General features: G+C 39.1%; 2 protein-coding genes across 3 annotated transcripts; both read right to left on the bottom strand.

Moving 5' to 3' along the window:
- Nucleotides 1-207: 207 nt before the first annotated feature.
- On the bottom strand, nucleotides 208-7,678 carry LOC116326240 (acyl-CoA Delta-4 desaturase-like). Its single transcript, XM_031747438.2, has 13 exons — nucleotides 7,538-7,678; nucleotides 6,760-7,037; nucleotides 5,562-5,672; nucleotides 5,118-5,315; nucleotides 3,613-3,714; nucleotides 3,419-3,544; nucleotides 3,269-3,329; nucleotides 3,109-3,185; nucleotides 2,836-2,933; nucleotides 2,547-2,643; nucleotides 2,384-2,463; nucleotides 813-938; nucleotides 208-721 (listed from the first exon to the last, which is right to left on the bottom strand). Exons 2-13 carry the CDS (start codon nucleotides 6,967-6,969, stop codon nucleotides 670-672), a joined length of 1,338 nt encoding a protein of 445 aa, XP_031603298.1. The 5' UTR covers nucleotides 6,970-7,037; nucleotides 7,538-7,678; the 3' UTR covers nucleotides 208-669.
- Nucleotides 7,679-14,036: 6,358 nt separating this feature from the next.
- Nucleotides 14,037-20,130, bottom strand: LOC116326238 (acyl-CoA Delta-4 desaturase-like). Of its 2 annotated transcripts, none has more exons than XM_031747436.2 (13): nucleotides 19,972-20,130; nucleotides 18,861-19,129; nucleotides 17,840-17,950; nucleotides 17,348-17,545; nucleotides 16,756-16,857; nucleotides 16,554-16,679; nucleotides 16,405-16,465; nucleotides 16,224-16,300; nucleotides 15,897-15,994; nucleotides 15,491-15,587; nucleotides 15,211-15,290; nucleotides 14,686-14,811; nucleotides 14,037-14,538 (listed from the first exon to the last, which is right to left on the bottom strand). In XM_031747436.2, exons 2-13 carry the CDS (start codon nucleotides 19,068-19,070, stop codon nucleotides 14,487-14,489), a joined length of 1,338 nt encoding a protein of 445 aa, XP_031603296.1. In that variant the 5' UTR covers nucleotides 19,071-19,129; nucleotides 19,972-20,130; the 3' UTR covers nucleotides 14,037-14,486. The 2 variants fall into 2 exon arrangements, with proteins under 2 accessions (XP_031603296.1, XP_031603295.1); XM_031747435.2 differs by having other exon boundaries at nucleotides 19,854-20,130.
- Between the last annotated feature and the right edge of the window lie 4,885 nt (nucleotides 20,131-25,015).

Raw genomic sequence — 25,015 nt, forward strand, 5'->3', positions numbered from 1 at the left:
GGGCGAATAGCTCAACAGCTTAAAGATAGTGTAAAATTATCAAGATTTTGCGGGGTTTCAGCAACACTTAGCGAGCAATGCTTCTGCATTTTGTTGTTTTTGTCAGTAAAAGCGAGATTATATGCAGTATATATGTTGCTGCCGTACAGTGTCATTTACATTGAGCTTTTTGTTGGAATGTGTTTTCTAAAATAGATTTGGTGACTGTTTCTTTCAACACGGTTTCTTTATTGTATACTGAAACAGCAGAACAGAAGAGCTGTATTTTAAGTTACACAAAATTACACGTTAGACAGGAGATAATAAACATTTTAATATATAGTTTGTTGTTTGAGTCAAAACAAATGATCCTGTTTAATCATTCAAATAGTATCACAAGTTAGAAATATGAAAACTCATTTTAAATAAGTCACAGGGGCAAGTTTCACAACTGTGCTTATAACATCACACTGCTGCTGATCAAGATATTCTTAAGGCAACTTTTGAAAACCCTGTGATCTATAAAAATCAGCAAATCTGAAAACCAAACAAAGACTTAACAATAACACCAACAATGAGAAAAATCCTCCCACAATATCGACTGAATTTTAAACTTATAATGGATACAATCGGTTTCTGATGAAAAAGAGAAAAACACTTCCTTTACATCAGTGGAGGAAATGCCGTCTGTTATTTATGGAGATATGCATCAAGCCAGAGGTCCCCCGAGCTTTTCAGTGACCTGTAAAAGTCCAAAAGAAAAATCAGTCTTTCCATAAAAGAAGACTGAGCCATGCACTGTATTTACAATCTTTTTAACAGTCTGCACTTACGTGACAATATCAGCAAAGCCTCGCCACAAAGTTTTCACCCGGTAAGGAATCCCATGTTTCTCACAGAGTGCGCGGACCTGTTGGGCAACCAGGTGGTAGTTGTGGCGCGGCATCGTAGGGAACAAGCTTGAGAGAGAAAAGAAACAGGAAGTTTCCCTCAGATATGACGGCATGGTTCACTTTAAAGTAGGTAAAGAGAGAGTTTCGTGGATCTTTGATGCTTGTACAGTTTTGCAAAAAAAAATGTCTTGAGCCACCCCTCATGCAAAGCTCATCTTTGGGTGCTGGCTTAACCAACATCAACATGATCCCACACTGCTTCAACAAAGCTGAGGTCTGGGTTCTGGGGAGTCCAGTTGTGTTGTTTTTCTATGTCTTTTACTGCACTGGGACTGTGTGTGATCATCATTATAAATGCAATGGTCAATTAGATGTTTTTGGTGGAAAACGTGTGATGTGGTGAATCAAAATCTGCCTGTTCTTTTCTGTGTTCATAATTCCATCAACTTCAACACTGGCTGAAATGCAGCCCCAAACCATGACAGAGCCTCCACCATGTTTTACAGATGGATGTAGACACTCACTGTTGTGCCTCTCTCCTGACCTTCGATCATCAGGTGTCATATTGAGGAGAATTTCGATGATCACTGTTGTCACTGATTTTCAGTGCAGCTCTTGTGTTATTACCTCTGCCTTTTTTTCCTGCTTGCTTAAAAATGAAGTCTCGACAGCCACCCATCCACTACCGGGAACAAAGTGCTTAAAGATACTATTTCACAATGGTTGTTTGCTAAGTTGTTTATTATACATAGACATTTGAGTTCCTTTTTTAAATGCTCGAATTAGTCATAGGTCTGTATTAAGTAGTGTAACAAACAAAGAAACGTCTTTCTGAGAATAGTCAACTGATATTGAATAAAAAAGCAGAAAACCTTAAAAAACTGTTGCTCAAGACCACTGCAAAAAGTTGCAATAAAGTCTGGCTCCTTTTAAGCAAAATATAACACCGTTAATAGTTCAGGGTTAAGTGGCTTTATAAACAATAAAATATTCTTTTGAAAATGATCAGGGACAAAGGAGAACTATTGCTCAAGAACCTTTATAAAAATTACAGGGAAGTCTGGCTCATTGGAGGGAAATTCACTAGCTGGGACCACATCCTCATTTAGGTTCAACTGCATTTCTAGACGGTAACGGCAGATGGTGCACGCATGAATTGAAGGTGCGGTTTGGGGGAGGACTCAGAGGGGAGCGGCAGCCACTCCCGGACCAGACAGACCCCCATGTACGAATGAGAGGCGAATAAATTGGAAAAGGGAGTCAGGGTGAGGCACAAAAACAAGAACAAACAGCTTGTAGTGCAGGTGGGTCATATATAGACAGAGAAGGGGAGTGTATGAGGTGTAGTCCCACTCCTGAAATTCTGATTAAATATCTCAAGACATTTGCACAGTATTGTATCTGTAGAATAACTGTTTCTTATTTAATATCAGTAATCTACTTTGCACTCTCAGCAGTGTGAGCATGCTGAACATACATTTGTCTGCATTGGCTGCACTCATTTGACTTACTGGTGCTCGATTTGAAAGTTGAGGTGTCCACTGAACCAGTCGTTGAAGAATGACTGCTCAATATTACAGGTGGATTGTAACTGTCAAAAGAGCACAAAGGAGTTAATAAAAACATAATAAAGGGAATGGTTTTAGTCATCAAATCTAAAAGTAGTGCAGGTACCTGCATGGTCAGCCAGTCCCTGTGCTTTTCATGATCGATGTCCATCGGTATGTGATTCATCTGAGTCACCCACACAAACCAGTGACTCTCCAAAAACCTGTAACATTAAAACAATATAATACTTTTGATTGAAAAGATGCTATAGCATGGAGCTAAAGAGTACCACAGTGTGTGTTACAGTTTGAGTCAGTCTGTTAATTGGTAACAAATCACGAGTTAATGATTTACATATCAGTAGTTTTAGGAAGAGGAATCAAAAAATTGGTTGACTTGTTTTATAAATATTTACCTGACAAAAAACATGAGTGCCAATGAGCCAAACACGCCATACAGGGGAATGTAACAGGAGAAGAATCGAAAGTAGTACGACAAGGACCACGCCAGATCCTTTACAAGACAAGAAAGTTCATTTTATTCTGAAAATTTCTGCTTAAAAAGAATCTTAATTCACCATATTCTTATTTTACACTTACTCTGTTTTTACTTTAATGTTTTTCTTTTGCCCTTATCCTTAAATATTTAATTTAAACTAAACTAAACCACCCAGAGCCTGATAGCTTACCACCCAGTCACGCCGGGATATCATGGTCTTCATTATCTGCATGTAGAAATAAACTGGAATGAGCAGCGGTGGTCCCACTGAAAGAAACATACAAAAAGATTTACTTTAAAATTGCAACATTGTGAAATTATAGTTTTTATTCTTCTCGGACAAAACATACCAAGAAAGAAGTACTGGTGTTGGTGATTGTAGGGCATGTTTTTGATCTTCTTTATCCCGTACTGCAACACAGAGGTAAAGAGGGGGTGTTAAGAAGTTGGACTGTTTGAATGTTTGAAGAAATCAGAAATATTAGTTTGGTCCTGCTTGCCTCAACAGGTTGAGTCTGGCCAAGTACAAAGACATTCAGCATGTTGATATCGGGGTCCTTGGTGAAGATGTTGGGTTTAGCGTGATGCTGGAAATGTCGGTGATTCCACCAGTTGGCAGAAGCCCCCTGAGAGAATCAGTCTTTTAATACCTGTGTTTAATTTATATGAAAAGAATATAACTGAGAGAGGTTACCTTTAAATGACCAATGACAAACTTGTGAACCAGGTGATTCCAGCTGGACTTTTTGAAGACCGACAGGTGACCAAAGTCATGCTGCAGCCATCCAGCCTGTGACTAGAGAACAAGGAACAGCTGTTATACTGGACCTTGTTGCTTCATGTCAGGTCATGTTATTTTTGAAAAAAGACAACTTTCTTTTATTTGGCTTGACCCTGTAAACAGAACATTTACATAGTGTGTGGATGGGCCTTCTGTGCTTACAGCCAGAGCCTGTGCTGCAGGTGGTCATTTTAGGACTACCTTCCATCACTGGACTCGTAAAAAGACAATAGCAGGAATCGAAACTGAGCGCTTAGAGGGTCTGAAAGCCAAGCTTTTGGCTCACAAGGACTACTTGTCCATATTTATTATTATAATTATTATACAACACTTAATACTTTGTAAAAGCAATAATGTCATAAGGGATGTCATGGATATTGGATGTTGTCCCTCCAGGCCTTGTCAACTCTGAGCAACCTATACTAGCTAACTCCAAGCATCCTTTGCGCGCTGAGCATCAAGGTGCTTCTCAAGCATCCCGAACCTGAAGCTGTCAGATCCTGAGCCAGTCTGGTCTGCGTGCCCTGCTGGGCAGCCACAGTCACCAGAGCCCAAGCAGCCCAAGCCTGAGCCCGTGTGCCCCACATTGCAGGCCCAGAAGCCACCTAAGTGTCCTTATCTGGAGGACCTTGAGCTGCCTGAGCCAGAGGACGTAGAGTCCAAACTGTCCTTTGACCCTTCACCTTAGGCCCCTGATGGACTCAGCCGATCTTGGCCACCTGAGGAATCCAGTCCTCTGCCAGTTACGAGCCAAGCCACCAGAGGTGTCCCATTATGTCACAACCTCCTGCCATGCCTCAGGAATGGTCCAGTCTCTGTCACAGGCCTCCTTGCCACCCCCCGAACAACTCTGTAGCTGTCCCTCTGCTGCAAGCTGGGCCCCTGAATTGTTTCATTTTCTCTGTTGGCCATCCCACAGATCTGAACCTCAGCCATGCTTCCCCTCTGTTTTAGCCAAATGAACAGCTACCCTGTTCTACTAGCCCCAGCCCTTGTGTTGATGTTTTTTGTTTTTCATCCCTGGAGACTTCCATCACCCACTTGGGTCAGCTGAGTTTGGGTCAGGATCTGAAATCCTCCCCTTTGGAGGTGGGGATGCACTGTGTCACGGACACTGAAATTTTGAATTATTCCTTTTGTTTTTAAATTCTTGTATTTTTGATGTTTTTAGTCCTTTGAGTTTTGTACATAGCAGTCATTTCCTGGTTGGTTTCTTTATTGTTTTGTCTTTAGGTGTTTTTAGTTTTTTGCAAACTATTTTTTGTCAAGGTGAAAGTTATAGTTCATATTCAATTTCCTGAGGTTTAGTTTATCCTGTGTGTGTTTCCCTGTTGTTTAGTCTCCGTCTGCGTTACTTGTGGAAATGCATATTAGGACCCATTTGAAGTTTATGTCTGAAAAGTTTATGTCTGAATTACCTGAGCAGTTGCCAGCAAAACTGAGCAAAGTAAGGTCAGGATCCAGCCCGTCCCCCACATTGAAACAATAAGCCATCCAAGGGCTTCTATGAGAATGATGTGACTGAGGTGGAGGAAGAAAAACAAAGGCTGAGCTCGAAACAGACCATTTTTCTCCACCTGATCTCGTAGAGTTTCAAAATCCTGCACGAGGGCTGCCTGGGTGCAGAGAAAAAGAAACAAACAGTTCTATAAAGCTGAAAAGATGATGCACTGATATGACACTAAAAGTGTTTGTTTGTTCAAGGTAACAAAATATGACCATCTAGAAACTCAGATGCTCCCAACACTCAGCTCTTCATAATTAACAAAACAGATCTGCTAATTTTTTAACTTACATTTATTTCACTACATCACTCAAATGTTATCAATAAAAAAAATAGGGGACTTCAATTAAAGGCTCACATTTTTGTCCCGGTCCTGGCTTGGCTCTGTTGCCGCCAACTCTCCGATCAGCAGCGGCTTCAGAAACTTTTGCACAAACTTAAGATCAGGATGGAAAGCAGTGAATGCCTCCTAAAAAGAAACAAGAAAAAAAAGAAAGAAATTTAATCAAAAACAAATGTAGTGGTAAAAAAAAGTTTTCAGATCCTAAAAAAACTGTTTAAAGATAAATTCTCAAATGATTTCATTGTTCATAATAATGCCACAGCGTTAGAGCAGCAATTCATTGCTGTAGCAAAGTTGTGTACAGTCATAGTTTAGGGGTTTCAAGTATGGGGGTCACCCTCACACAATGAGACAAAAATGAATCTTGACCAGAATAAAATGAAAAACAAGCTTCTGCAACAATTCTGTACTTGTGGCAGTATTTTGGAGTTTCTAATATTTTTGTTCTTGAACAGTTATTTAGGTCAGGTGTGAAAGCCCTTTCTGTCAGAATTGCAAGGAACTTATCAATATGCGAGGAGTGCCAGGGGACGAGCACAGACACTACTTTTTGTAAGAAATGAGAAACCACTGAGGTTTTTTCTCTAAAATAAAATACTAATAAAATACTCTTTACCCTTCCAATGTTGCAATAAAATCTATTTATTTATTATTTCATTAATCGCTGTCAATTTGAGATACTAGAAATAGTATCAACACTCAGAATAGAGTAAAATAAATAAATCATTAATAAAAACAAACAAACAAACTAAATAAACGATAACTCTGAAGAGTTTTCTTTAAAAATGTCAGTAGAATGTCTCTTTCAGTGTTTTGGAGCTGCCACATAAAAAAATCATGAGCTCCTTTATCCGCCTTAAAGGTAGAAGGTTGCTTTGAGGATCTGAGAGATCAAGAAGTATTAGGAGCAGAGACGTTTGACAAAAAGGGTGAAACCACTTTTTAAACTTCAAAAATCTGGACTTCTGGATTTTTTCCCCCCTGAAAAGTGACAAGTGCAGAGTAAAAATTGAAGTGTCCATTCGTATATCCATTTATCCTCTTTGAAATGTTTTTCCAGGTCTGGGTCACGGGGAGTATCAGTATCGTGAAATGGACGAAGATAAACCGTGGAAATCTATTTACGTTGTTATTTGATGTCTTTCAAAATAAAATCACATGAAAAAAAATGCACAGGGCTGTATATATTCACTGGATTTTAATGAAAACGTACCGTGGCATCCTCTCCAGCATAGTGGCCAATGACGCGAGACCCTCCTGGATGCCTTTTGGCCCATTGAGTGATGTTGTAAACCTTTCGATCGACGACCAGCCATTGATCATTCCTGCTGCAGTGGCTCTGCACCTCCTCCCAGGTGTAAACACCTTTAGCTTTCCCGCTGGCAGGCTCTCCTGGCTCCGTCTGCTGGCCTCCACCTCCCATCCTCACCGCTGTCTCTGGTCTAAATTCACCTGAACTCTAGAAGGTCAGTCAGCCGCAAAGTTTCACACCTGGATGTAAAAAGGGCGGATTTATGCAGGGAGGAAAACTCATAAGGTGGATGTTACTGGTATACTGTTGCTTTCTTTAGTTTAATAAGTTGACTGTGGCACAGATAAAACAAAGAGGAGTGCAACATCACTCACTAATAATTCATGATGAAATCCGAACACTATCTATTGGAGCTACAGTTGAAGCAGGTCGGTTTTCACCCACTGACTTTACGTCATTCGTCTTTATCGGCATTAAACGCCAATCTAACTGTTAGGCGCACATTTTCACTTAAAAACAGGAAATTGAACAATATTGAGCACACAAGTGCGCTTTATACACGAATGCGCAAGTTAAAAAAATGTCTACTCGGCGTTAATGTGTGAAATCCCGACACAGAAATGACTGTAGCGCCATGGAAAAAAGCGTTACTCGCCTGAGAATTAAATAATTAAATAATAGCGGCAGATAACGGGCGGCTGGCTGTGCACGCCAAAACATGAAGATAATATTTACTCACAGCATCCAGATTTTAAACCAGCCTCCCCGGGTTTCGGGCACGTTAAGAGATCGATTCAGTGAGCTCAAGTCCTTTTTATATAACAATCATCCCCAAAAACCCATCCTCTGCCTTCCCTATATGCACACCATTTCATCCACGCACTCCTTCTGTACAAACTCTGAGCAGATCATTCGAGGTGTCTGAGCCAATCGGCGCACAGTACATTCTTGTCCCCTGGCCAGTGTGCCATAGGCTCAATAAACTGCTCGTCTGAACAGTGCAAAGTCGTTTGAGCGCACAGACGAAAACGAGACCACTGGATGACTGTAATAGTTTTAGTCAGAAAGATGTCACGCACAGTTTCTGACAGTTTCTGATTTGTTAAAAGGATTAAAGACACGGGAGGTCCTTACGGGGCAACACTGCTATTCATTTATTTACTTTTTGTTGTTTTTGTTTTATTTTTTAATTTTTTGTTACCTCCCCCAAAATGCTTCCATACCCAATTAACCCGTTTAACTCCTAACTCCTATTTTTTTTCTCCAAATAGTTTAACGTTGCATGTCTAAAAATTTTACAATTAATGAACTTTTGAAATTGCTTCTTTATTTTGCAAAAAATATTACATATCAAAACACACGCTCCATGCACCATGCAAACATGCAGACCATCAAAGGGTAAACAAAATGCAGGACCCTTAGATATCAGACATATCGAAAGCATTGTTGTGTCAAGTGATGTTGACGCCAATTGTAATCATTATTGCGCTGGCAGTGCTCCAGTAAAAGCAAAAAGTTTCCATCTCTAAGGCCATTTTTATTTTATATGCCCTCCTGATCGCCAAACGACCATAATGCCAGCGATAACGAATTTCTGCACATTCAGTGTCGTAAAACAATGACTCACTTAAGTGCGCACTGTTGCAAAATAGGACAATTTATACTACTTTAGATCAGATAGTTTTTTTAGTGCCACACCATTTAACATGCAGATACTTTGAAAGAAGAAGCACCTTGCAAAAAAACAGGCAATAAGTTCTGTGAACAATAATTTGCATCTCCTAAAAATGTTGCTGCAGACAAATGGCTACAGTACACGCAGAGGTACTACAGTCAGTATGTTTTTAAATTGTAACTGCTTGCAGAGTTGAAAATACTTTTACTTTAATGCAAATAATGAGGCTGTCAAGCATGCTTTGATGTGTTATTATGTTGTTGGTAATATAGCTGCAAATTCTGATGCATGGGCTGCCATTCCCTCCCTCACCAGCAGATTGTGCTCCTTTAGTCAAACCGCTTGCTTGTCGTTTGACTCGGTGATGCAACAGTGTGCAGGCTTATCATTAGCGTTGTGTTGCTTCTGGTGTTCTCTGGAAATATATACAATATTGCAATGAAAACCAAACAACCTATCTAAATAATCATATTTCAGTCTACAGAAGTCACATCTATTGTCCATTAAGATATGTGCACAGATGTGTAATTAATGCCAACGACATGCAATCTAAAGGAACAAGCAAGTTAACTGAGAAAGCACTGGACTAAAAACTAAACTGCACAGACCCAATGGAGCCAGATAAGTAGTATTAGTAAATGGTAAATTGTAAATGGCCTGTATTTATATAGCGCTTTTCTGGTCCCTAAGGACCCCAAAGCGCTTTACATATCCAGTCATTCACCCATTCACATTCACACACTGGTGATGGTAAGCTATGTTGTAGCCACAGCCACCCTGGGGCGCACTGACAGAGGCGAGGCTGCCGGACACTGGCGCCACCGGGCCCTCTGACCACCACCAGTAGGCAACGGGTGAAGTGTCTTGCCCAAGGACACAACGACCGAGACTGTCCGAGCCGGGGCTCGAACCGGCAACCCTCCGATTACAAGGCGAACTCCCAACTCTTGAGCCACGATTGTCCAAGTACAGTAAGTAGTACAGTAAGAAAGAACTTGACAGTTTGATGTGATGTCAGTAAGATGCAAATGATGTAAACCATTATATGCACAATGGTTTCCCTGCTCTTGTCATGGAGTTTGAAGACCTCACTAGGTGAGTAAGACATTTTGTGTCTGAAGAAAAAAATGATGCAGTTATTAAGAGAAGTAGCTCGAAAGGTTGGCTTTAGAAGCAGCTATTGTAGAAAAGAGAGCTCAAGTAAGAATACTGAAGGAGAATGAGGCATGAGAAGTTGACACAAGTTACTATGGCTCAATAATATTTATTACGTGAATTTCAATTATACGAAGAATTATAGGAAGAAGAACAGAGATCTCATCCCACAGCCAAGATTACATAAATACCACTGCAGTTAATAAATTCACAGGATTTAACGTCAAGACACAGACAAAAACAGTCATGGTATTACAGAGATGTTTGTTTATCAATAGAAACAGGCTTAGCTGCTTGTTAGAGATGTTCCAGTTTTCATGGTGGAGCCAGTACGGATCCTTTATGGGAGCTTTTGAGAAAGCCATTGAGCAGAGAACTGAAAATGCAACTGCAGGAGAAACACAAGCCCTTATTTGCAGTTAGGAACATATGGCACTAAACAGAGCATTCAAGGAAACACAATGACTGTTTCAGAAGCATTACGGAGATCAGGTAACAATTATTAGCACTTATACTGATAAAGCCTTGATCAGCTCAGAAGATGGCGTGTTTATTCTAATTTGCAGTTGTAACACAATAGAAAATGTGGAATTTAAAGAGGGAATGCATAACCATAGAAACATGAGAATAGTGCCATACAAAAGGAGGAAAACGTCCCACAAACAGCATTAGAAATCAAAGAACACAGACGGTGCAGAGCAAGTTTGGCTGACTGTGCTGTCTTTGTGGTTAAGGCTCTCCTAGGCTGCATGGAGTACAGACCTGTGCAAAATGAAAGCATAAATTCTACAGACAGCTCATTACCGAGACAACCCAATCTCAATGTGGAAACAAAACAGCTGCTGGTAAATCAGTAGGCCTACAAAACACAGCTATTGTCATGAGGAGGAAGCGATGTCTCAGGAAGACAGGTAGTTTATGTTGTCAGTATGTCGATGGACATTACTGCTGAGAAATGCAGCACTAAAAATTCCAGACTGAGCAAAGAGCTGCCAGTTTGAAAAGACAACTGATTAAAACAAATCTTTCTTAAACACCACAAAGCCGTCATGTGGAGCCTGTTTGAAGAAAAAAAAAATGTAATAAAGTTCCTTAAGCATAGCTTAAGGAAAGTTTGATATATCCCACCCCACGCTGTGTAACACCTGAATAAAAACAAAAACTGTGTGGTGTTTCAGTGCACAGCATCATTTCAGGATGTGTCACTGAATGCTATTGCTATTGATGACAGGGGCCTGTGGTCACTAATACACTCACTGTTGCCTCGGTGAGGTTTGGAAAGAGGCTTTAGCAAACTTAATTATTGTTTTATCAGTTGAAAGTTTGGGAAGAAGATTCCAACTTATTTACATTTTTGCATGATCATGAGCCCAGTATGCTACCAGGAACCTTCAACAACAGCACTCAATATAAGCCCAAATACTTTAAGTCATTGTAATCCTGAAGATGTGGTGCTAATATTAAGCTTTCATCCCCTGGAAGTGTGCGGATAATGAGAGGAATAGTTCAAACCAGAGTGAAGCTGCAGACCAAGAACAGTATCTTGGAGAGATCTATAAATAAATGGTGCTTGTTGCAAGAGGCAGCGTGAACACGAAGACCTATTGATGAAAAAATGTAGACAACAGAGACTGATTACTTATTTTATTAATCTTATTAAAGGATTGTTTTACATTGATGGCTCTTAGCATTTAGGTTGTGTAATGGCTTCCTGTTTAACCATTAGGGTCGGAAATGTAAGAGACGCAGTGTGAGAAGTTGACTTAATTAGAATTTTCTTAAATTTTATTCTTCATTTCTAATTCTTGCAAGACAAAATTAAGATGTAAAAAAAGATAAATTCATACAATATATTGCTTGTCTGCATTTACACACATATGAACTTGAGTGACATCCCATTCTTAGTCCATTAAGTTTAACATGATATTGACCCACTCTTTACAAATATAATAGCCTCATCTCTTCTGGGAAGGCTTTCCTCAAGGTTTAGGAGTGTGTTTATGGAAATTTTTGACCTCTCTTCCAGAAGTGCATTTGTGAGGTCAGATACTGATGTTGGACAGGAAGGCCTGGCTTTCAGTCTCTGCTCTAACTCATCCCAAAGGTCTTCTATCTATAGGTCAGGACTCTGTGCAGGCCAGTCAAGTTCTTCCAGACCAAAGTCACTTATCTTATCTTTATGGACCTTGCTTTGTGTATAGGTGCGGAGTCATCTTTAAATAATAAGGGGCCAACCCCAAACTGTTCCCACAAAGTTGGGAGCACAAAATTATCCAAAATGTCTCGGTATGCTGAAGGTGTGGGAGTTCCTTTAACTGGAAATAAGGGGCTGATGCCAGCTCTGGAAAAACAACCCTACACCATAATCACCCCTCCACCAAACTTTACATTTGTCACAATGCAGTCAAACAAGTACCGTTCTCCTGGCAACCGCCATGTGAGCTCCACTGCTCTAGAGTCCACTGGCGGCGTGCTTTTCACCACTGTATCAGCTCTCTGTGCACTGAGCTAATCTGAAGGCCACATGAAGTTTGGAAGTCTGTAGTGACTGACTCTGCAGAAAGTTGCCAACCTCTGCACATTAAGCACCTCAGCATCCACTGACATTGTTCTGTCTTTGTACATGGTCTACCACTTCATGTCTTTGTTGCTGTTGTTGTCAATCATTTCCACTTTTTTATAATACTACTGACAGCTGACTGTAGAAGCAAGGAAATGTAAAGCAATGTAAATTGTTGGCGTCATGCCTAGATGCTTGATTTTATACACCTGTGGTCATGGAAGTGATTGGAATACCTGAATTCAATGATCATTTGCAGCAGAGGCACGAGAGCGTAGTTTTTCAAGTGTTTCACATAATGTAACTTGATAATTTGAAAGTAGACATTTTTAAAATGAATTGCGTCTCCTGTTATCTGCATCATGCTCAAGTTACTGCGCTCACAGCTCATTAGTGGCTTGCCACAGTTCATTAAGTTGACAGAAGCTCTGCAGCATTCAATCCCAGTTGCATCTTGGGTGATTCAGCTCACCCAAAATGCTGCAGGGTGGAAGAACAGTAAAAGAAAATAACATGGTTGGGTCTGCTCTATGGGATTTGAACTCTTTTTGGGACGTATTTGTTCAGAGTTTGTTTGGTGCCAGCAAACTCAGCTGACAGGAGAGTTCATGTTTTTCAGTTTTTCTTCAGGTTTGCGTAATTTGTGCGAGTTCATGTCACTTTGACTTCAGTCATAATCTTATCTGCTCTGAACAGCTGAGGCATGTTATCAAGAGGTACTATAATGGATTCAGAGAAGTGTAGAGCACTACTATCTAACACACGAGCTAATGAGAAGGGTAAAGGTTTCTTTATCAATGCTTGGGGATGTGTTTCTTAATCAGATGCCTCCAGTGTTGTAATCAGATGAGTTTTGTTTCCATCATCTTTCTATGCTGCAGCGGTAGATACTGAGTATTGAGTACCAGAACATCAGTGACATAGTAGCTCTGGCTCACGACGTACAGGTTACTGTACTGTGTGAAGTACAAAAAGAAACGTTTTCTTGTCATTGGTTGGTTGAATCCTTGAGAAGTGAAGAAATGAATGAAAGCGTTTGAGTTCAGGAGTATTTTGAGTTGTAACAATGGCTGTAAAAACCCGGAAAACATGTGAAGACGTCAGCATTGATCAAGTCATGGCATTGATCATATTACTGTTATTAATGTCATGGCGACAGGAAGGTCCCAAACATGGCTTTATAATGTGGGAGTCAACCAGTAGGACCACTCCCTCCAAGTTCATGACCAATAAGATGATCATTATCACCATGAAACTGGATACAAGTGGTTAGCGATATATTTGGTATTTCATGAAGTTCTTTCTGTATCGTTTTGTGCATGTAAAATTCATCACATATGTAGCCTGTTAGCATTTAGCACAAAGCTATGCTGCATCTAAGTATGCTACTACACTTTTAAAGATATTCTACAAAAGTAGAACTAAAATTGATTTTAAAATGCTAATCAGAGCAGTTCTTATTAGAGAAACTAACACTAATGTGTCCCAGCTAAACTATTGGGTCAACAATGTTATTTGGCATCTTTATTATAATCCAAAATGATAACAGCAATGAGAAGAAGTTGCATGAAATATTCCAGTGAGCCATGTATATGTACAGAATGTGTCTGCAGTTTTTAACAATATTCAAAGATTTTTTGTTTCTCAGAGAGATTCTGCCAACTGGTGGACTCACTGAGATTTCCAGCATCACACTAAACAATGTGAAACAAGCAGTGACTCCTGACTCAGGCAAAGCAGATCTTTGAGCGACGGATCATTAATGCAGTGTGGCGATCTTTCACTGTGTTTATTCCTGTGTTATAAGATGCCCTATATAAGCAAGAATAGAAAACTTTAGAGACTAAAAAGGTTTCAGTTTGATTTATTGGTCTCAGTGAAATTATTCATGTGGTATTGCAGTGTAATAGTTTCTCTATAGAAAGAGCACGACATGTTACAAAGTAGTTACATTCATTTAAAGTAGTTAGTAGTTCACAGACGATAACAAACACAGTTTACAAAGGTTTTGTAGTTTATGTAAATGATTGTGTCTAAGCATTCAGTTTTCTTTTACATCTGGTGATGCTAATTTTAAATAAGTCACAGGTAGGTTTTAGAGCTGTGTTATCATCACATTGCTGCTGATCAAGATACTGTTAAGGCAACTTAGGAAAACCCCATCATCTATAAACCAAACAAAGACTTGATAACAATAAGAGAGATCTTTCCCACGCCATTGACTCAAACAGATACAGTCGATTTTTAATAAAAAGAGAAAAACACTCTTTTTACACCAGTGGAGGAAAATACAGTCTTTCATTTATGGAGATATGCATCCAGCCAGAGGTCCCCTGAGGTTTTCAGTGACCTGAATGAGGAAGTCAGAACAAAAAATGGCCAGACCATTAGTTAATTAACAGTGTGTGTATCATGCAAGCAGTCCTTCCATAAAAGAAGATTGACTCATATACTGTATTTTGCAGCCATTTTCATACTCTGTTATCATTGTACTTACGTGACAATATCAGCGAAGCCTCGCCACAAAGTTTTCTCCTGGTAAGGAATCCCGTGTTTCTCGCAGAGCGCACGGACCTGCGGGGCCACCAGGTGGTAGTTGTGCCGCGGCATCATTGGAAACAAGCTTGCAAAAAAAAAGAAACAAAAGGTGATATTTTTTGTAATTGTTGAGCTGATACATAAAATCATTGTAACATATAAACGTGCAAACCGTGAATGTAGTTCTGGAAGAAAAAAAAGTTCTGTTTGAAAAAAAATGGGTGATATCCGATTATGGATGGGTGTTAAATCCTAATAGTGTTCACCACTGGTTAAGTGGTGCAGCTGGAGTTTAATGTGTGCTGGCTGTGACCACGCCTGGCCACCACTCTCTGAAAATCAATTACATCTCTCAGTCTTCTGACTATTCTTTCAAACTCTTTTTATTTTTAATGCAGAATGGATGTTGTTAAATTAATATCAGTATTCTAGTTTACACAGTCAGCAGTGCTCTAGTTTGTGACAGCATTCACATTTGACTTACTGGTGCTCGATTTGAAAGTTGAGGTGTCCACTGAACCAGTCGTTGAAGAAGGACTGCTCGATATTACAGGTGGATTGTAACTGAATGACAGAATGAGTCAAAAGAGTGCAAATGAGTTAATAAGGTCTTAGTAAATATAGGGGAAGGTGTAAACAGAATAGAAGAGACCAATATTTGGGATCTGGGATGTTCATGAGTATTGGGTGAAGGTAGAAAATATTTAAAGTGTCCAAAACTTTTGCACAGCCTTGCAGTAACCTTGTAAAAGTAGTACAGGTACCTGCATGGTCACCCAGTCCCTGTGCTTTTCATGATCGATGTCCATCGGTATGTGATTCATCTGAGTCACCCACACAAACCAGTGACTCTCCAAAAACCTGTAACATCAAAAACAATATCATATTGAGGTGATACATAACGTGGCCAAAGGGTACGAAAAATTGAATCACTTTCTATTGCAGTGTACTTTATTAAGCATACAGCGGTCAAATATATTAGGTTTAATATTTGCTAATAAAGTCAGGCTTTTCCACACATCTTCCAGCAATATAGAGCAAGATATGGTGCATCTCAGTTCAAGGACAACAAATTTTGAAAGGACTGGACAATATAAGGCATCAAAGTCTGTTAACTGGTAACAATTCATTTGTTAATGAGTGTAATGTTTTCTTATTTTAAATAGTTACCTGACTATGCTTATGAGCACCAATGAGCCAACCAGGCCATACAGGGGTAAATAACAGGAGAAGAAGCGAAGGTAGAATGAGATGAACCAAGCCAGATCCTTCACAAGACAAGAACGTTCATATGATTTATATAATTTCTTTTTTAATCATGACAATCATGAATAATTATAATCTTATTTTTACATATGCTCTATTTTGTGCCATTTTTTTGCTGTAATATTTCTCTTAAATACTGTAAGCTCAAATATTTCATCTTTTAGACAAAATTCAATCTGACAGATCAAATGGAAAATGCCTATATGAAATCTAATATACTACACAGCTTACCACCCAGTCACGCCGGGATACCATGGTCTGCATTACATGAATGTTGAAGAAAACTGGAATGATCAGCGGTGGTCCCACTATATATATAAATATATAAAAAAGACAAAAACTGTTCCTATAAAGGTGCAACGTTACAAAGTTGTAGTTTTCATTCTTTTTAAATGACTCTGAAAAAACATACCGAGAAAGAAGTAATGGTGCTGACGATTGTAAGGCATGTGTTTGATCTTCTTTATCCCGTACTGTAACACAGAGGTAAACAGCGGATGATGACGAGTTAGACCGTGTGAGTGCTTAAAGAATGAGAAATACTAGTTTCGTGCTACTTGCTTCCACTGGTTGAGTTCGGCCAAGTACGAAGAGGTGCAACGTGTTGATATCTGGGTCCTTAATGAAAATGTTGGGTTTAGCGTGATGCCTGAAATGTCGGTGATTCCACCAGTTGGAAGAAGCTCCCTGAAAAAAGAAAAAAAAATGTTAAGTTTCTGTGTTTCATTTCCATGGAGAGAGGATTATAACTGAGAGAGGTTACCTTTAAATGACCAATGACAAACTTGTGGGCGAGGTGATTCCAGCTGGACTTTTTAAAGACAGACAGGTGACCAAAGTCATGCTGCAGCCATCCAGCCTGTGCCTGGAGAAGAAGCAAGAAAACAAATGTTTTGGGTGAACGACTTCTCTTTAAATGGACCTGATTTCCAACACCATGTATTTGTATGCATGACTAACTGCTTGTCTTTTATCAGTCCTGTGTTTCTGTATCTCAGTTCATACTTTTTCTCAAACAATTATTTATGCTCCCTTTAATCTGATTGGTTAGCCCTTGTAAACAGAAGATTTGCACAGTCTGTGGGAGGGGCTTCTGTCCTGACAGTCAGAGCAGTGTCAGTGATGAACATATTAGGACTAACTTCCATCACTGGCATTGTAAAGGGGCAGAAACTGAAACTGTGCATTGAGAGCAGTCTGAGTTTTTGGCTCACTTTTACACACTCATTATTATTGATATCCATTATTTGAAACTTTGTCTCTGTTTAATGTAACCATGCACTTGGTGTATGCATATATTTCAAAACATAAGGAAAAGCATAATAGGTCCCATTTAAAATGTAGGTCTGAATCACCTGAGCGGTTGCGAGAAACACAGAGCACACAAGTGTTTGTATCCAGCCTGTGCCCCACATCCAGACGGTCAGCCATCCGAGGGCTTCTAGCAGCAGGATGTGACTGAGGTGGAGGAAGAAAAACAAAGGCTGAGCTCGAAACAGACCCCTTTTCTCCACCTGAGCTCGTAATGTTTCGAAATCCTGCACGATGGCTGCCTGGGTGCAGAGAAAAAGAAACACTTCTGTAAAGCTGAAACTGATATATTGATGTGATACTTCTGAAATCAAGAATTTAGGATTTTAGCTATTTTAGGTTTTCATACAGTGAAACAAGGCATTAAGGTGGCTAAAAAACCCCCACCCTAGAATCTCAGATGTTCCCTACACTCAGCACTTCATATCTAACATAAGAGATCAGTGAATTATCTAACTTACGTCTGTCTCTCATTTATTACACTAGATCACTCACATGTTATCAATAAAAAAAAGGGACTTTGATTAAAGGCTCACATTTTTGTCCCGGTCCTGGCTCGGCTCTGTCGTTGCCAACTCTCCGATCAGCAGCGGCTTCAGAAACTTTTGCACAAACTTAGGATCAGGATGAAAAGCAGTGAATGCCTCCTAAAAAACAAACACAACAAAAATTGTAATTTATTAAAAAGTTAAGGAGCGGTGGAAATAGTTATCAGATTGTAAAAAAATAAATCATGCATTCACTTCACTTGTATTAAAGCTAAATTCCAACGTGTAAAAACACCAAAAGTAAAATGATTTTCCCTGTAAGTTTCAGTTGCCTGTGAAAGCATGACATTACATTGTTTATAATAATTCAGCTGCCTGAAAGCAGCATTTCAATGCTGTAGCTCAGGGGTGTCAAACTCAAATACACAGTGGGCCAAAATTCAAAACTGGAACAAAGTCGTGGGCTAACATTAATATTTATTGAAAAAAAAATCTTCCTCCAGATATAAGAATGAATCTTTTCTTATGGACTCAAACAAGTTTTGCTGAAAAACTGAATATGGAACAAGCAAAGCTTAATACTAAACGATATATATATTAGCTGTATAATACCAGTAGGCCAGCTCTAATAGTAATTTGGCATGGCTTCGCGGGCCAAATGTAATTAGGCTGCGGGCCAAATTTGGCCCGCGGGCCAGAGTTTGACACCTATGCTGTAGCTGGTTCTGCTACACCTACTCATGTTCTTCCATCCATATTATCGAGCTTTCTGCTATTTTTATTCTGGAACAGTTATTTAGGTATACTAAAACCTCAGAGGGGAAATCTTTCTGTTAGAGCTGCAAGGAACTTAGAGACATGTGAGGAGTTGTGGGAAGCCCAGGTGTAGTTCACAGACTGGCATAAACTTTACTTTTTGAGAGGAATGGCAACACAAATCTTAAACAAATATAAATGAATTAACGCTTATGATGATAGTTTCATGTGATCTCTTTCAAAATAAAATCATATGAACATAAATGCACAGGCCTGTATATTTTCATTGTATTTTGAAGGAAATATGACGTACCGTGGCATCCTCTCCAGCATAGTAGCTGATGACTTGAAACCCTCCTGGATGCCTTTTGGCCCACTGAGTGATGTTGTAAACCTTTCGATCGATGACCAGCCACTGATCATTCCTGCTGCAGTGGCTCTGCACCTCCTCCCAGGTGTAAACACCTTTAGCTTTCCCGCTGTCCGGCTCTCCCGGCACCGTCTGCTGGCTTCCACCTCCCATCCTCACCGCTGCCTCTGGTCTGAATGCACCTGAGCTCTAACAGGTCACAAGTTTCACACCTGTTTTCACACAAAAAATGCACAAAATTTCCATGTAACTTTGTTACGGGCAACGTAAACCATTAAATTTAATGGAATCTGGGTAAAAAATTGCTTGGTATGCATTCAGTTTATACTAACATATGTTCCTTAATCATTCATTATTGGATAAATAAACCTTTGCTTTTAGATGTTTCAGCTGCATCTTACTCAAAATCATTGCTTCATGTTTACTGAGGGGGAAGAACCTTTTTGTCAGTGTGAGTGTAAAAAAATGGCTTTCAAATGGTTTGAAAAGTGCAGGGAGAAAAACTCATATGGCAGATTTTTCTATGGTGTTTGAGCTGGTTGTGGTCCAGATATAAAACAAAGATTAGTGCAACATCACCCACCCCTATGGTGAAACTAGTGAAGCTAGGAAACCACCAACTGGAGCTAACGCTGAAGCAGGTCGGTTTTCACCTACTGACTTTTCTTAAGGATTCTTTGTCGACATTAAAGATCAATCTAAAAGTCGCACACCCACAAACACTTAAAAACAGCAAAAACATCGACGCACACAAGGGCGTATTGCACACGAATGCGTGGACTGGGAGAGGAAGTCTGATCGTCGTTAACGTGTAGAAACCAAGACACAAAACCGACAAACCGCCATCGAAAAGCATTTAATGACTAAATAATAGCGGCACATAGCGGGTGGTTAGCTATGCACGTCACAGCATGTAGATGATAAATATTTACTTACAGCATCCAGATTTTAACGAGCGTCCTTCCGGGGTTCAGGCACACTAATAAGGGATCGATTCTGAGGGTTCGGGTCCTTTTTATATAACAATCATCCCCAAACCCATCCCCATGCTTACCTTATAGGCTCATTGTCACATCCACGCACTCGTTCGGTACAAACTCCGAGCAGAATCATTCGAGGCGTCTGGGCCAATCGGCGCACAGCACTCTCTCGTCTGGCGGCGAGAGTACCATAGGTCATAAACCATCTGAACAGTGCAAAGTCGTGTGAACGCAGAGACCGCAAACAGTCCGCTAGAGGACTTTAACTGCGGACTTATGAGTCCGATTGGTTGTAGGAGATGTGGGGCCGCTTCTGATTTGTGTAGCGGACTAAATACACAGCTACACAGCGGGTCTTTAAGGGGTTTTCTCAACCCTGCTCCCTTTTTGTTGTTACTTTCCATCCTCCCTAAATACTTTACATGGAAACTGGGCTGTACTTTGCTTGCTGTAGTTTGATTCGAAGAGTCTAATTCAGATGTGTCAAACATAAGGTCCGGGGACCATAAGACTCCAATCTAGTCCACTGGATAGCTTTGAAGGAGAACTACATTTTTAAATACGTTTCAATACAGCTGATAAAATCCATTGCTACTACATCAAAGTAATAATGCAATAGATAAAAAATTTAATGACAGGAACGTTCCTGTTTTTAAATACTATCTACTATATAAATTTAGTTTTTACAGTGATCCACAGTAAATATCCAACTTTCTATTTTATGATAACAGTCAGGGCAATGAACTAATAGAACTTTTTCTGTAATTTGACACATTTCTTACAATTTAAACCCAAAGAGTTCTTTATTAGCTAAACCACTATCTCTTTATCATGTAGAAAAACTGAGACATACTGTTAAAATTGCACTTTTTTCCTTATATTCAGATATTTTAGTGATTCAAGTTGTAATTCAGTTTCTTTTCACTGACAGAAGACAACACTTTATCTTAATATCAATGTAGGCTGTGTGTGACTCATAATTTAACATCCCTGGTCTCTCAGATTGTCGTAGTAATTGTGCTGCCAGTGTTTGTATGAGAGCAGAAAGTTTCCATGTTTGAGGTTATCTTTATTTAGTGTGACCCTTTGACACTGACAAACAAAATGTCAGTGATACCAGTTTCCTTGTTAAATAATCACTGGAGAGAGTTGCTGCAAAATAAGACAACAATTTGTACTACTAGCCTAATTCACTCGAAGTTGGGATGGTGTGTAAAATGCAAATACACTGTAAAATGTAATATTGTGTTTAATTAAAAATATTAAATAGGCTGAACTCAGTTTTTATCAATTTGTTATTAGAACTCAATTTAAATAAGTTACCAGTACTTTTTATGCAAAAACGCTGATAAACTCCATTTATTTGAGTTGTCTTAACTTAGAAAAACTAAGTAAGCTGGAAGTTTTGCTTCTCAGTGCGGAAGGATCAAAGATGTGTTTTGAAAATGCCACGTGACTACCGTCCTCCTCCCTCTCGGATCAGTCTGCATGTTCACGGTGCATTTTTTATGGAATATGTTGAGCAAACCTGGAGAAGCGTCAGCTCAAGATATTATTGTTGTCATTGCTGTGGATCTTTACCTGATACACTGACTTGGTGAGTAAATGTTTACTCTTATTCAAACTGATTTGTGGCTTCTCTTAGTTTAGCACCAGGTTTAAAATCTTGCTAGCTAGTTAGTGTTAGCCTAAGCGTTGCTGCTGCCGCTGGGCTCATGTTACTTAAAAATTAACACCACAGCCTTAAAAACCTTACATAAAACTATGTGGTGAAATTTTCTGTTGATTGTTTGAAATAAATAAGTGAGATAAGAGCCCAGACAAAATTCTTCGGGAGGTGCAGCCGTTAGGGGTGGGGTAGGTGTGGGATGTGGGGGTGGATAACAGAGCTCTCCGAAAAGCGTGGAAGCACTTTTGCAAATATGTGATATTTTGATAAATTAAGTAGATATTTGAGCATTACACAGCTACATTCTCGCCTGAAAATATCTTAAAAGGTTATTTTGTGGCCCAGAAAGGGTAGTCTGGGGAAAAGGAGGATCGCATTTGTCGGCCACGGTTGTCGGAGCCTGTGCGTACTTGTAAGCGCGGCAATGGCGGAGGAGCGCCGCTGAAAAACTTATTACTTTTTCTGGGTCACAAAATAAACTTTTAAGATATTTTCAGGCGAGAATGTAGCTGTGTAAAGCTCAAATATCCGCTCGATTTATCAAGACATCACATATTTGCAAAAATGCTCCGACGTTTTCGGAGACGTCTATTTTTTTTCATGCTTTGTGGCAGCTTTAGAACATCTGTGGCATCTATTAATGTCAAATCTAGCCTTTATTTAACAACATAAGCAAACTCTATGTTACAATGATTGCACAGCCATTAAGGATCAAATCAGTTTCTGAAAAATGTTCTGTTTTTTCTCCCTCTGCTTGCTTCTTACTGTCTTTGAGGCCGATCGGGACCAGCACTCCTGCTGTTGGACAGAAAGACATCAACTCAGTGGTAAGTATTTTGGTTTTCCAATATATTAGCAACTGTCAGTGACATTTATATTAATCAGGCTGAACTTTAATCATACTTTAGATCAGCCTGTTTTACTTATTGTTTTATTTGTGCTTTGGTTTTGGGAAGTTGTTTCTTTACTGATCTTTTCCTGTCTTCTGTTATTAGACTTGAGATATGACTGCACTATGCTGTTGCTGGTGACTCCAGTTAATTCTACAAGACATGCTGTGTAAGTAAACAAACAACAACAGTTTAGTCTGCATTTCTTGAAAGATCACATCCCCAAACTTAGTTTAGAGGGTCTACACTGTATATAGTGAAGTCTGCAAGTTTTCTAACAGCAAAATCTGTTTTGTGCCCAAAATCATTTTGCACATCATTAGAATGAAAGTTATTGGCCATGTTTGCATAGCCTTTTTAAAATGATGCTTTCATGACATTATTGTATGCTGGGTGGTGGTCACTATGCAGACTGACAATTGGGACATTGAATGTCACCTCTCCGGTGGGGAGGGAGCCTGAGATCGTCTAAATTGGAGTCTGTTCTATACCAAATGCAGAAAAAAATGTTTTAAGAAAGCAATTAAGTTCATGTTCAAAAAATATGACTGTTTGCTTGCAGGACACCAGGAGAGATGAGTCCTCCGTCACAGATGGTGTGGTCAGTGAAGATGGTCGCCTGCAGGTTCAAGCTCATTGCATCTCCAACCCACATCCACTGCCACTGTACTTAAGGGAAGTTAAAGACTTTCTTCTGCACCTACATTTGGATCACCTCGATCCATGACAGTCATTCAGGCAGTAATGCCTGGACTGGAAACAAGCCATCCTTAAAATAATACAACATTCCAGCTCATGTGTTGGAATGCAAAACAAATGTGTTGTTTAAATTAGAGACTGCACTTGTGACAGAACAATAAATATTTTATTCTGATTATATAAGTAATGTAAGTACAAAACAAACTGTGGTAGGCCTAAACTTATTTTCAGAATAATTACATCTGAGACTTTGTTTCATTGTAAGATTATAACAGTGATGGCAATATAATTGTTTGTTGTTCAGCAGAACAGTGTCCAGTATGTTGGCTGTTATACTTTGTTGTGTTTGAAAATAAAAGTTGGGCTCATTTTAACATCATTACAAAAATTGTTGTTAATTATTTTTAATCATATTCATGTTACCACAAATTGTTTTTTCATTTAGTTGAGCTTAACATTTTTGTCAGTAGGTAAACAATTAGTATTGTACAGTCAGAAATATCAAGTTATTGTTAATACTGCAGACTTGCAATGTATAAGTTGTCCTAACAGTCATCTTAAGTAAGCTTTACTTAGTTTTTTTTGAGGCAACGAGTTTCCATAATTTTTTGAGTTCTGGGAACTAACAAGGCTGTACAGTGTACTCAAAATGAGTAAGTTGCCCTAACTTGGTCATCTTACGTAAACTTGATCCAATTTTTTTGAGTTCTGGGAACAAATGAGCTTGTACAGAGTACTCAAAGTAAATAAGTTGACCTAACTTAGTCATTTTTAGCTAAGCTTTACTCAATTTTTTTGAGGCAACGAGTTTCCATAATTTTTTTGAGTTCTGGGAACTAATTAGATTTTACAGTGTAAAAAGAGAACATAATTATCTGCAAATCTCATAAACCCATATTTTATTCACAGAAATGAAAAACAAAACGGGGACACAAATGAGGAAATTTTAAGTCTTTGTTAAAACTTTCACAAGCTTTGTCAAAGTTTCTAAACATATTAGTTTTCTTTAGAAAGCAATACAATAACAGAATTATTTCTGAAAAAACAAAAAATTATTAGGGTCAATTTAAATGTAAAATTGACCTTTCTATTGAGCCATGGTACCGTGGCATTGTGCAATGATGTGCTTTAACTTTGTAGTGCTCACAGCTTGTAAAATTAAGTTAAAACTGAAAGTTAACTACCAGTTTACACACAGTATAAAAACTTTAGCAAGGGTTTGAGCTGTCACTTGAGAAAGCATCATGCCCAAAGCAAAAGAAATGACTTTAGTCGTCTCTTTATGATAGACTTGGATATCAATACACCTACCTCCTGGAGAGTGTTGTTTACTTGCTTGGCTATTGTGAAGGGGTTTCTCTTCACTATAGAAATGATTCTGCGATCATTCACCACTGTTGTCTTCTGTGGACGTCCAGGTCTTTTTGTATTGCTGAGTTCACCAGTGCTTTCTTTCTTTCTCAGGATATACCAAACAGATTTTGCCACTCCTAATATTTTAGTAATTTCTTGGAAGGGTTTTTTTTTTCTGTCTTCACAGCTTAAGGATGGCTTATTTAACCTGCATGAAGAGCTCCTTTGACTGCATGTTGTCTGTTCCAGCAAAAATTTCTGGCACAACTTCACCTACTTCCAAGGTGCATGGAGAGGATGAAAGAATTCACAAAGCAGGAACTCCAGCAACCTTATAACCTACAAGGTCATTTCAAGTGTGGGGCATGCATTAATTGTCAATACACCAAAAATGTTAAATCATTCAAAGACCCTATAGGCGACAAAACCATTGCCATAAAGGGCTTTATCACATGCAGAACTAAAAATGTAATCTACACGATACAGTGCCCATGCAATAAAATATAT

The sequence above is a fragment of the Oreochromis aureus genome, linkage group 7 (genome assembly GCF_013358895.1).
Source record: "Oreochromis aureus strain Israel breed Guangdong linkage group 7, ZZ_aureus, whole genome shotgun sequence".
Taxonomy (NCBI): domain Eukaryota; kingdom Metazoa; phylum Chordata; class Actinopteri; order Cichliformes; family Cichlidae; genus Oreochromis; species Oreochromis aureus.

Bases quoted from the DNA above. Each gene is read 5' to 3' on its own strand.
- LOC116326240 (XM_031747438.2), bottom strand. From the start codon at position 6,969: ATGGGAGGTGGAGGCCAGCAGACGGAGCCAGGAGAGCCTGCCAGCGGG. The intron at 3,545-3,612 runs GTAACCTCTCTC...TGATTCTCTCAG, and splicing joins TTGTCATTGGTCATTTAAAG to GGGGCTTCTGCCAACTGGTG. The intron at 939-2,383 runs GTAAGTCAAATG...TTCTCTCTCAAG, and splicing joins AACTTTCAAATCGAGCACCA to CTTGTTCCCTACGATGCCGC.
- LOC116326238 (XM_031747436.2), bottom strand. From the start codon at position 19,070: ATGGGAGGTGGAAGCCAGCAGACGGTGCCGGGAGAGCCGGACAGCGGG. The intron at 16,466-16,553 runs GCAAGTAGCACG...TCTGTGTTACAG, and splicing joins GCCGAACTCAACCAGTGGAA to TACGGGATAAAGAAGATCAA. The intron at 15,588-15,896 runs GTAACTATTTAA...TTGATGTTACAG, and splicing joins GTGCTCATAAGCATAGTCAG to GTTTTTGGAGAGTCACTGGT.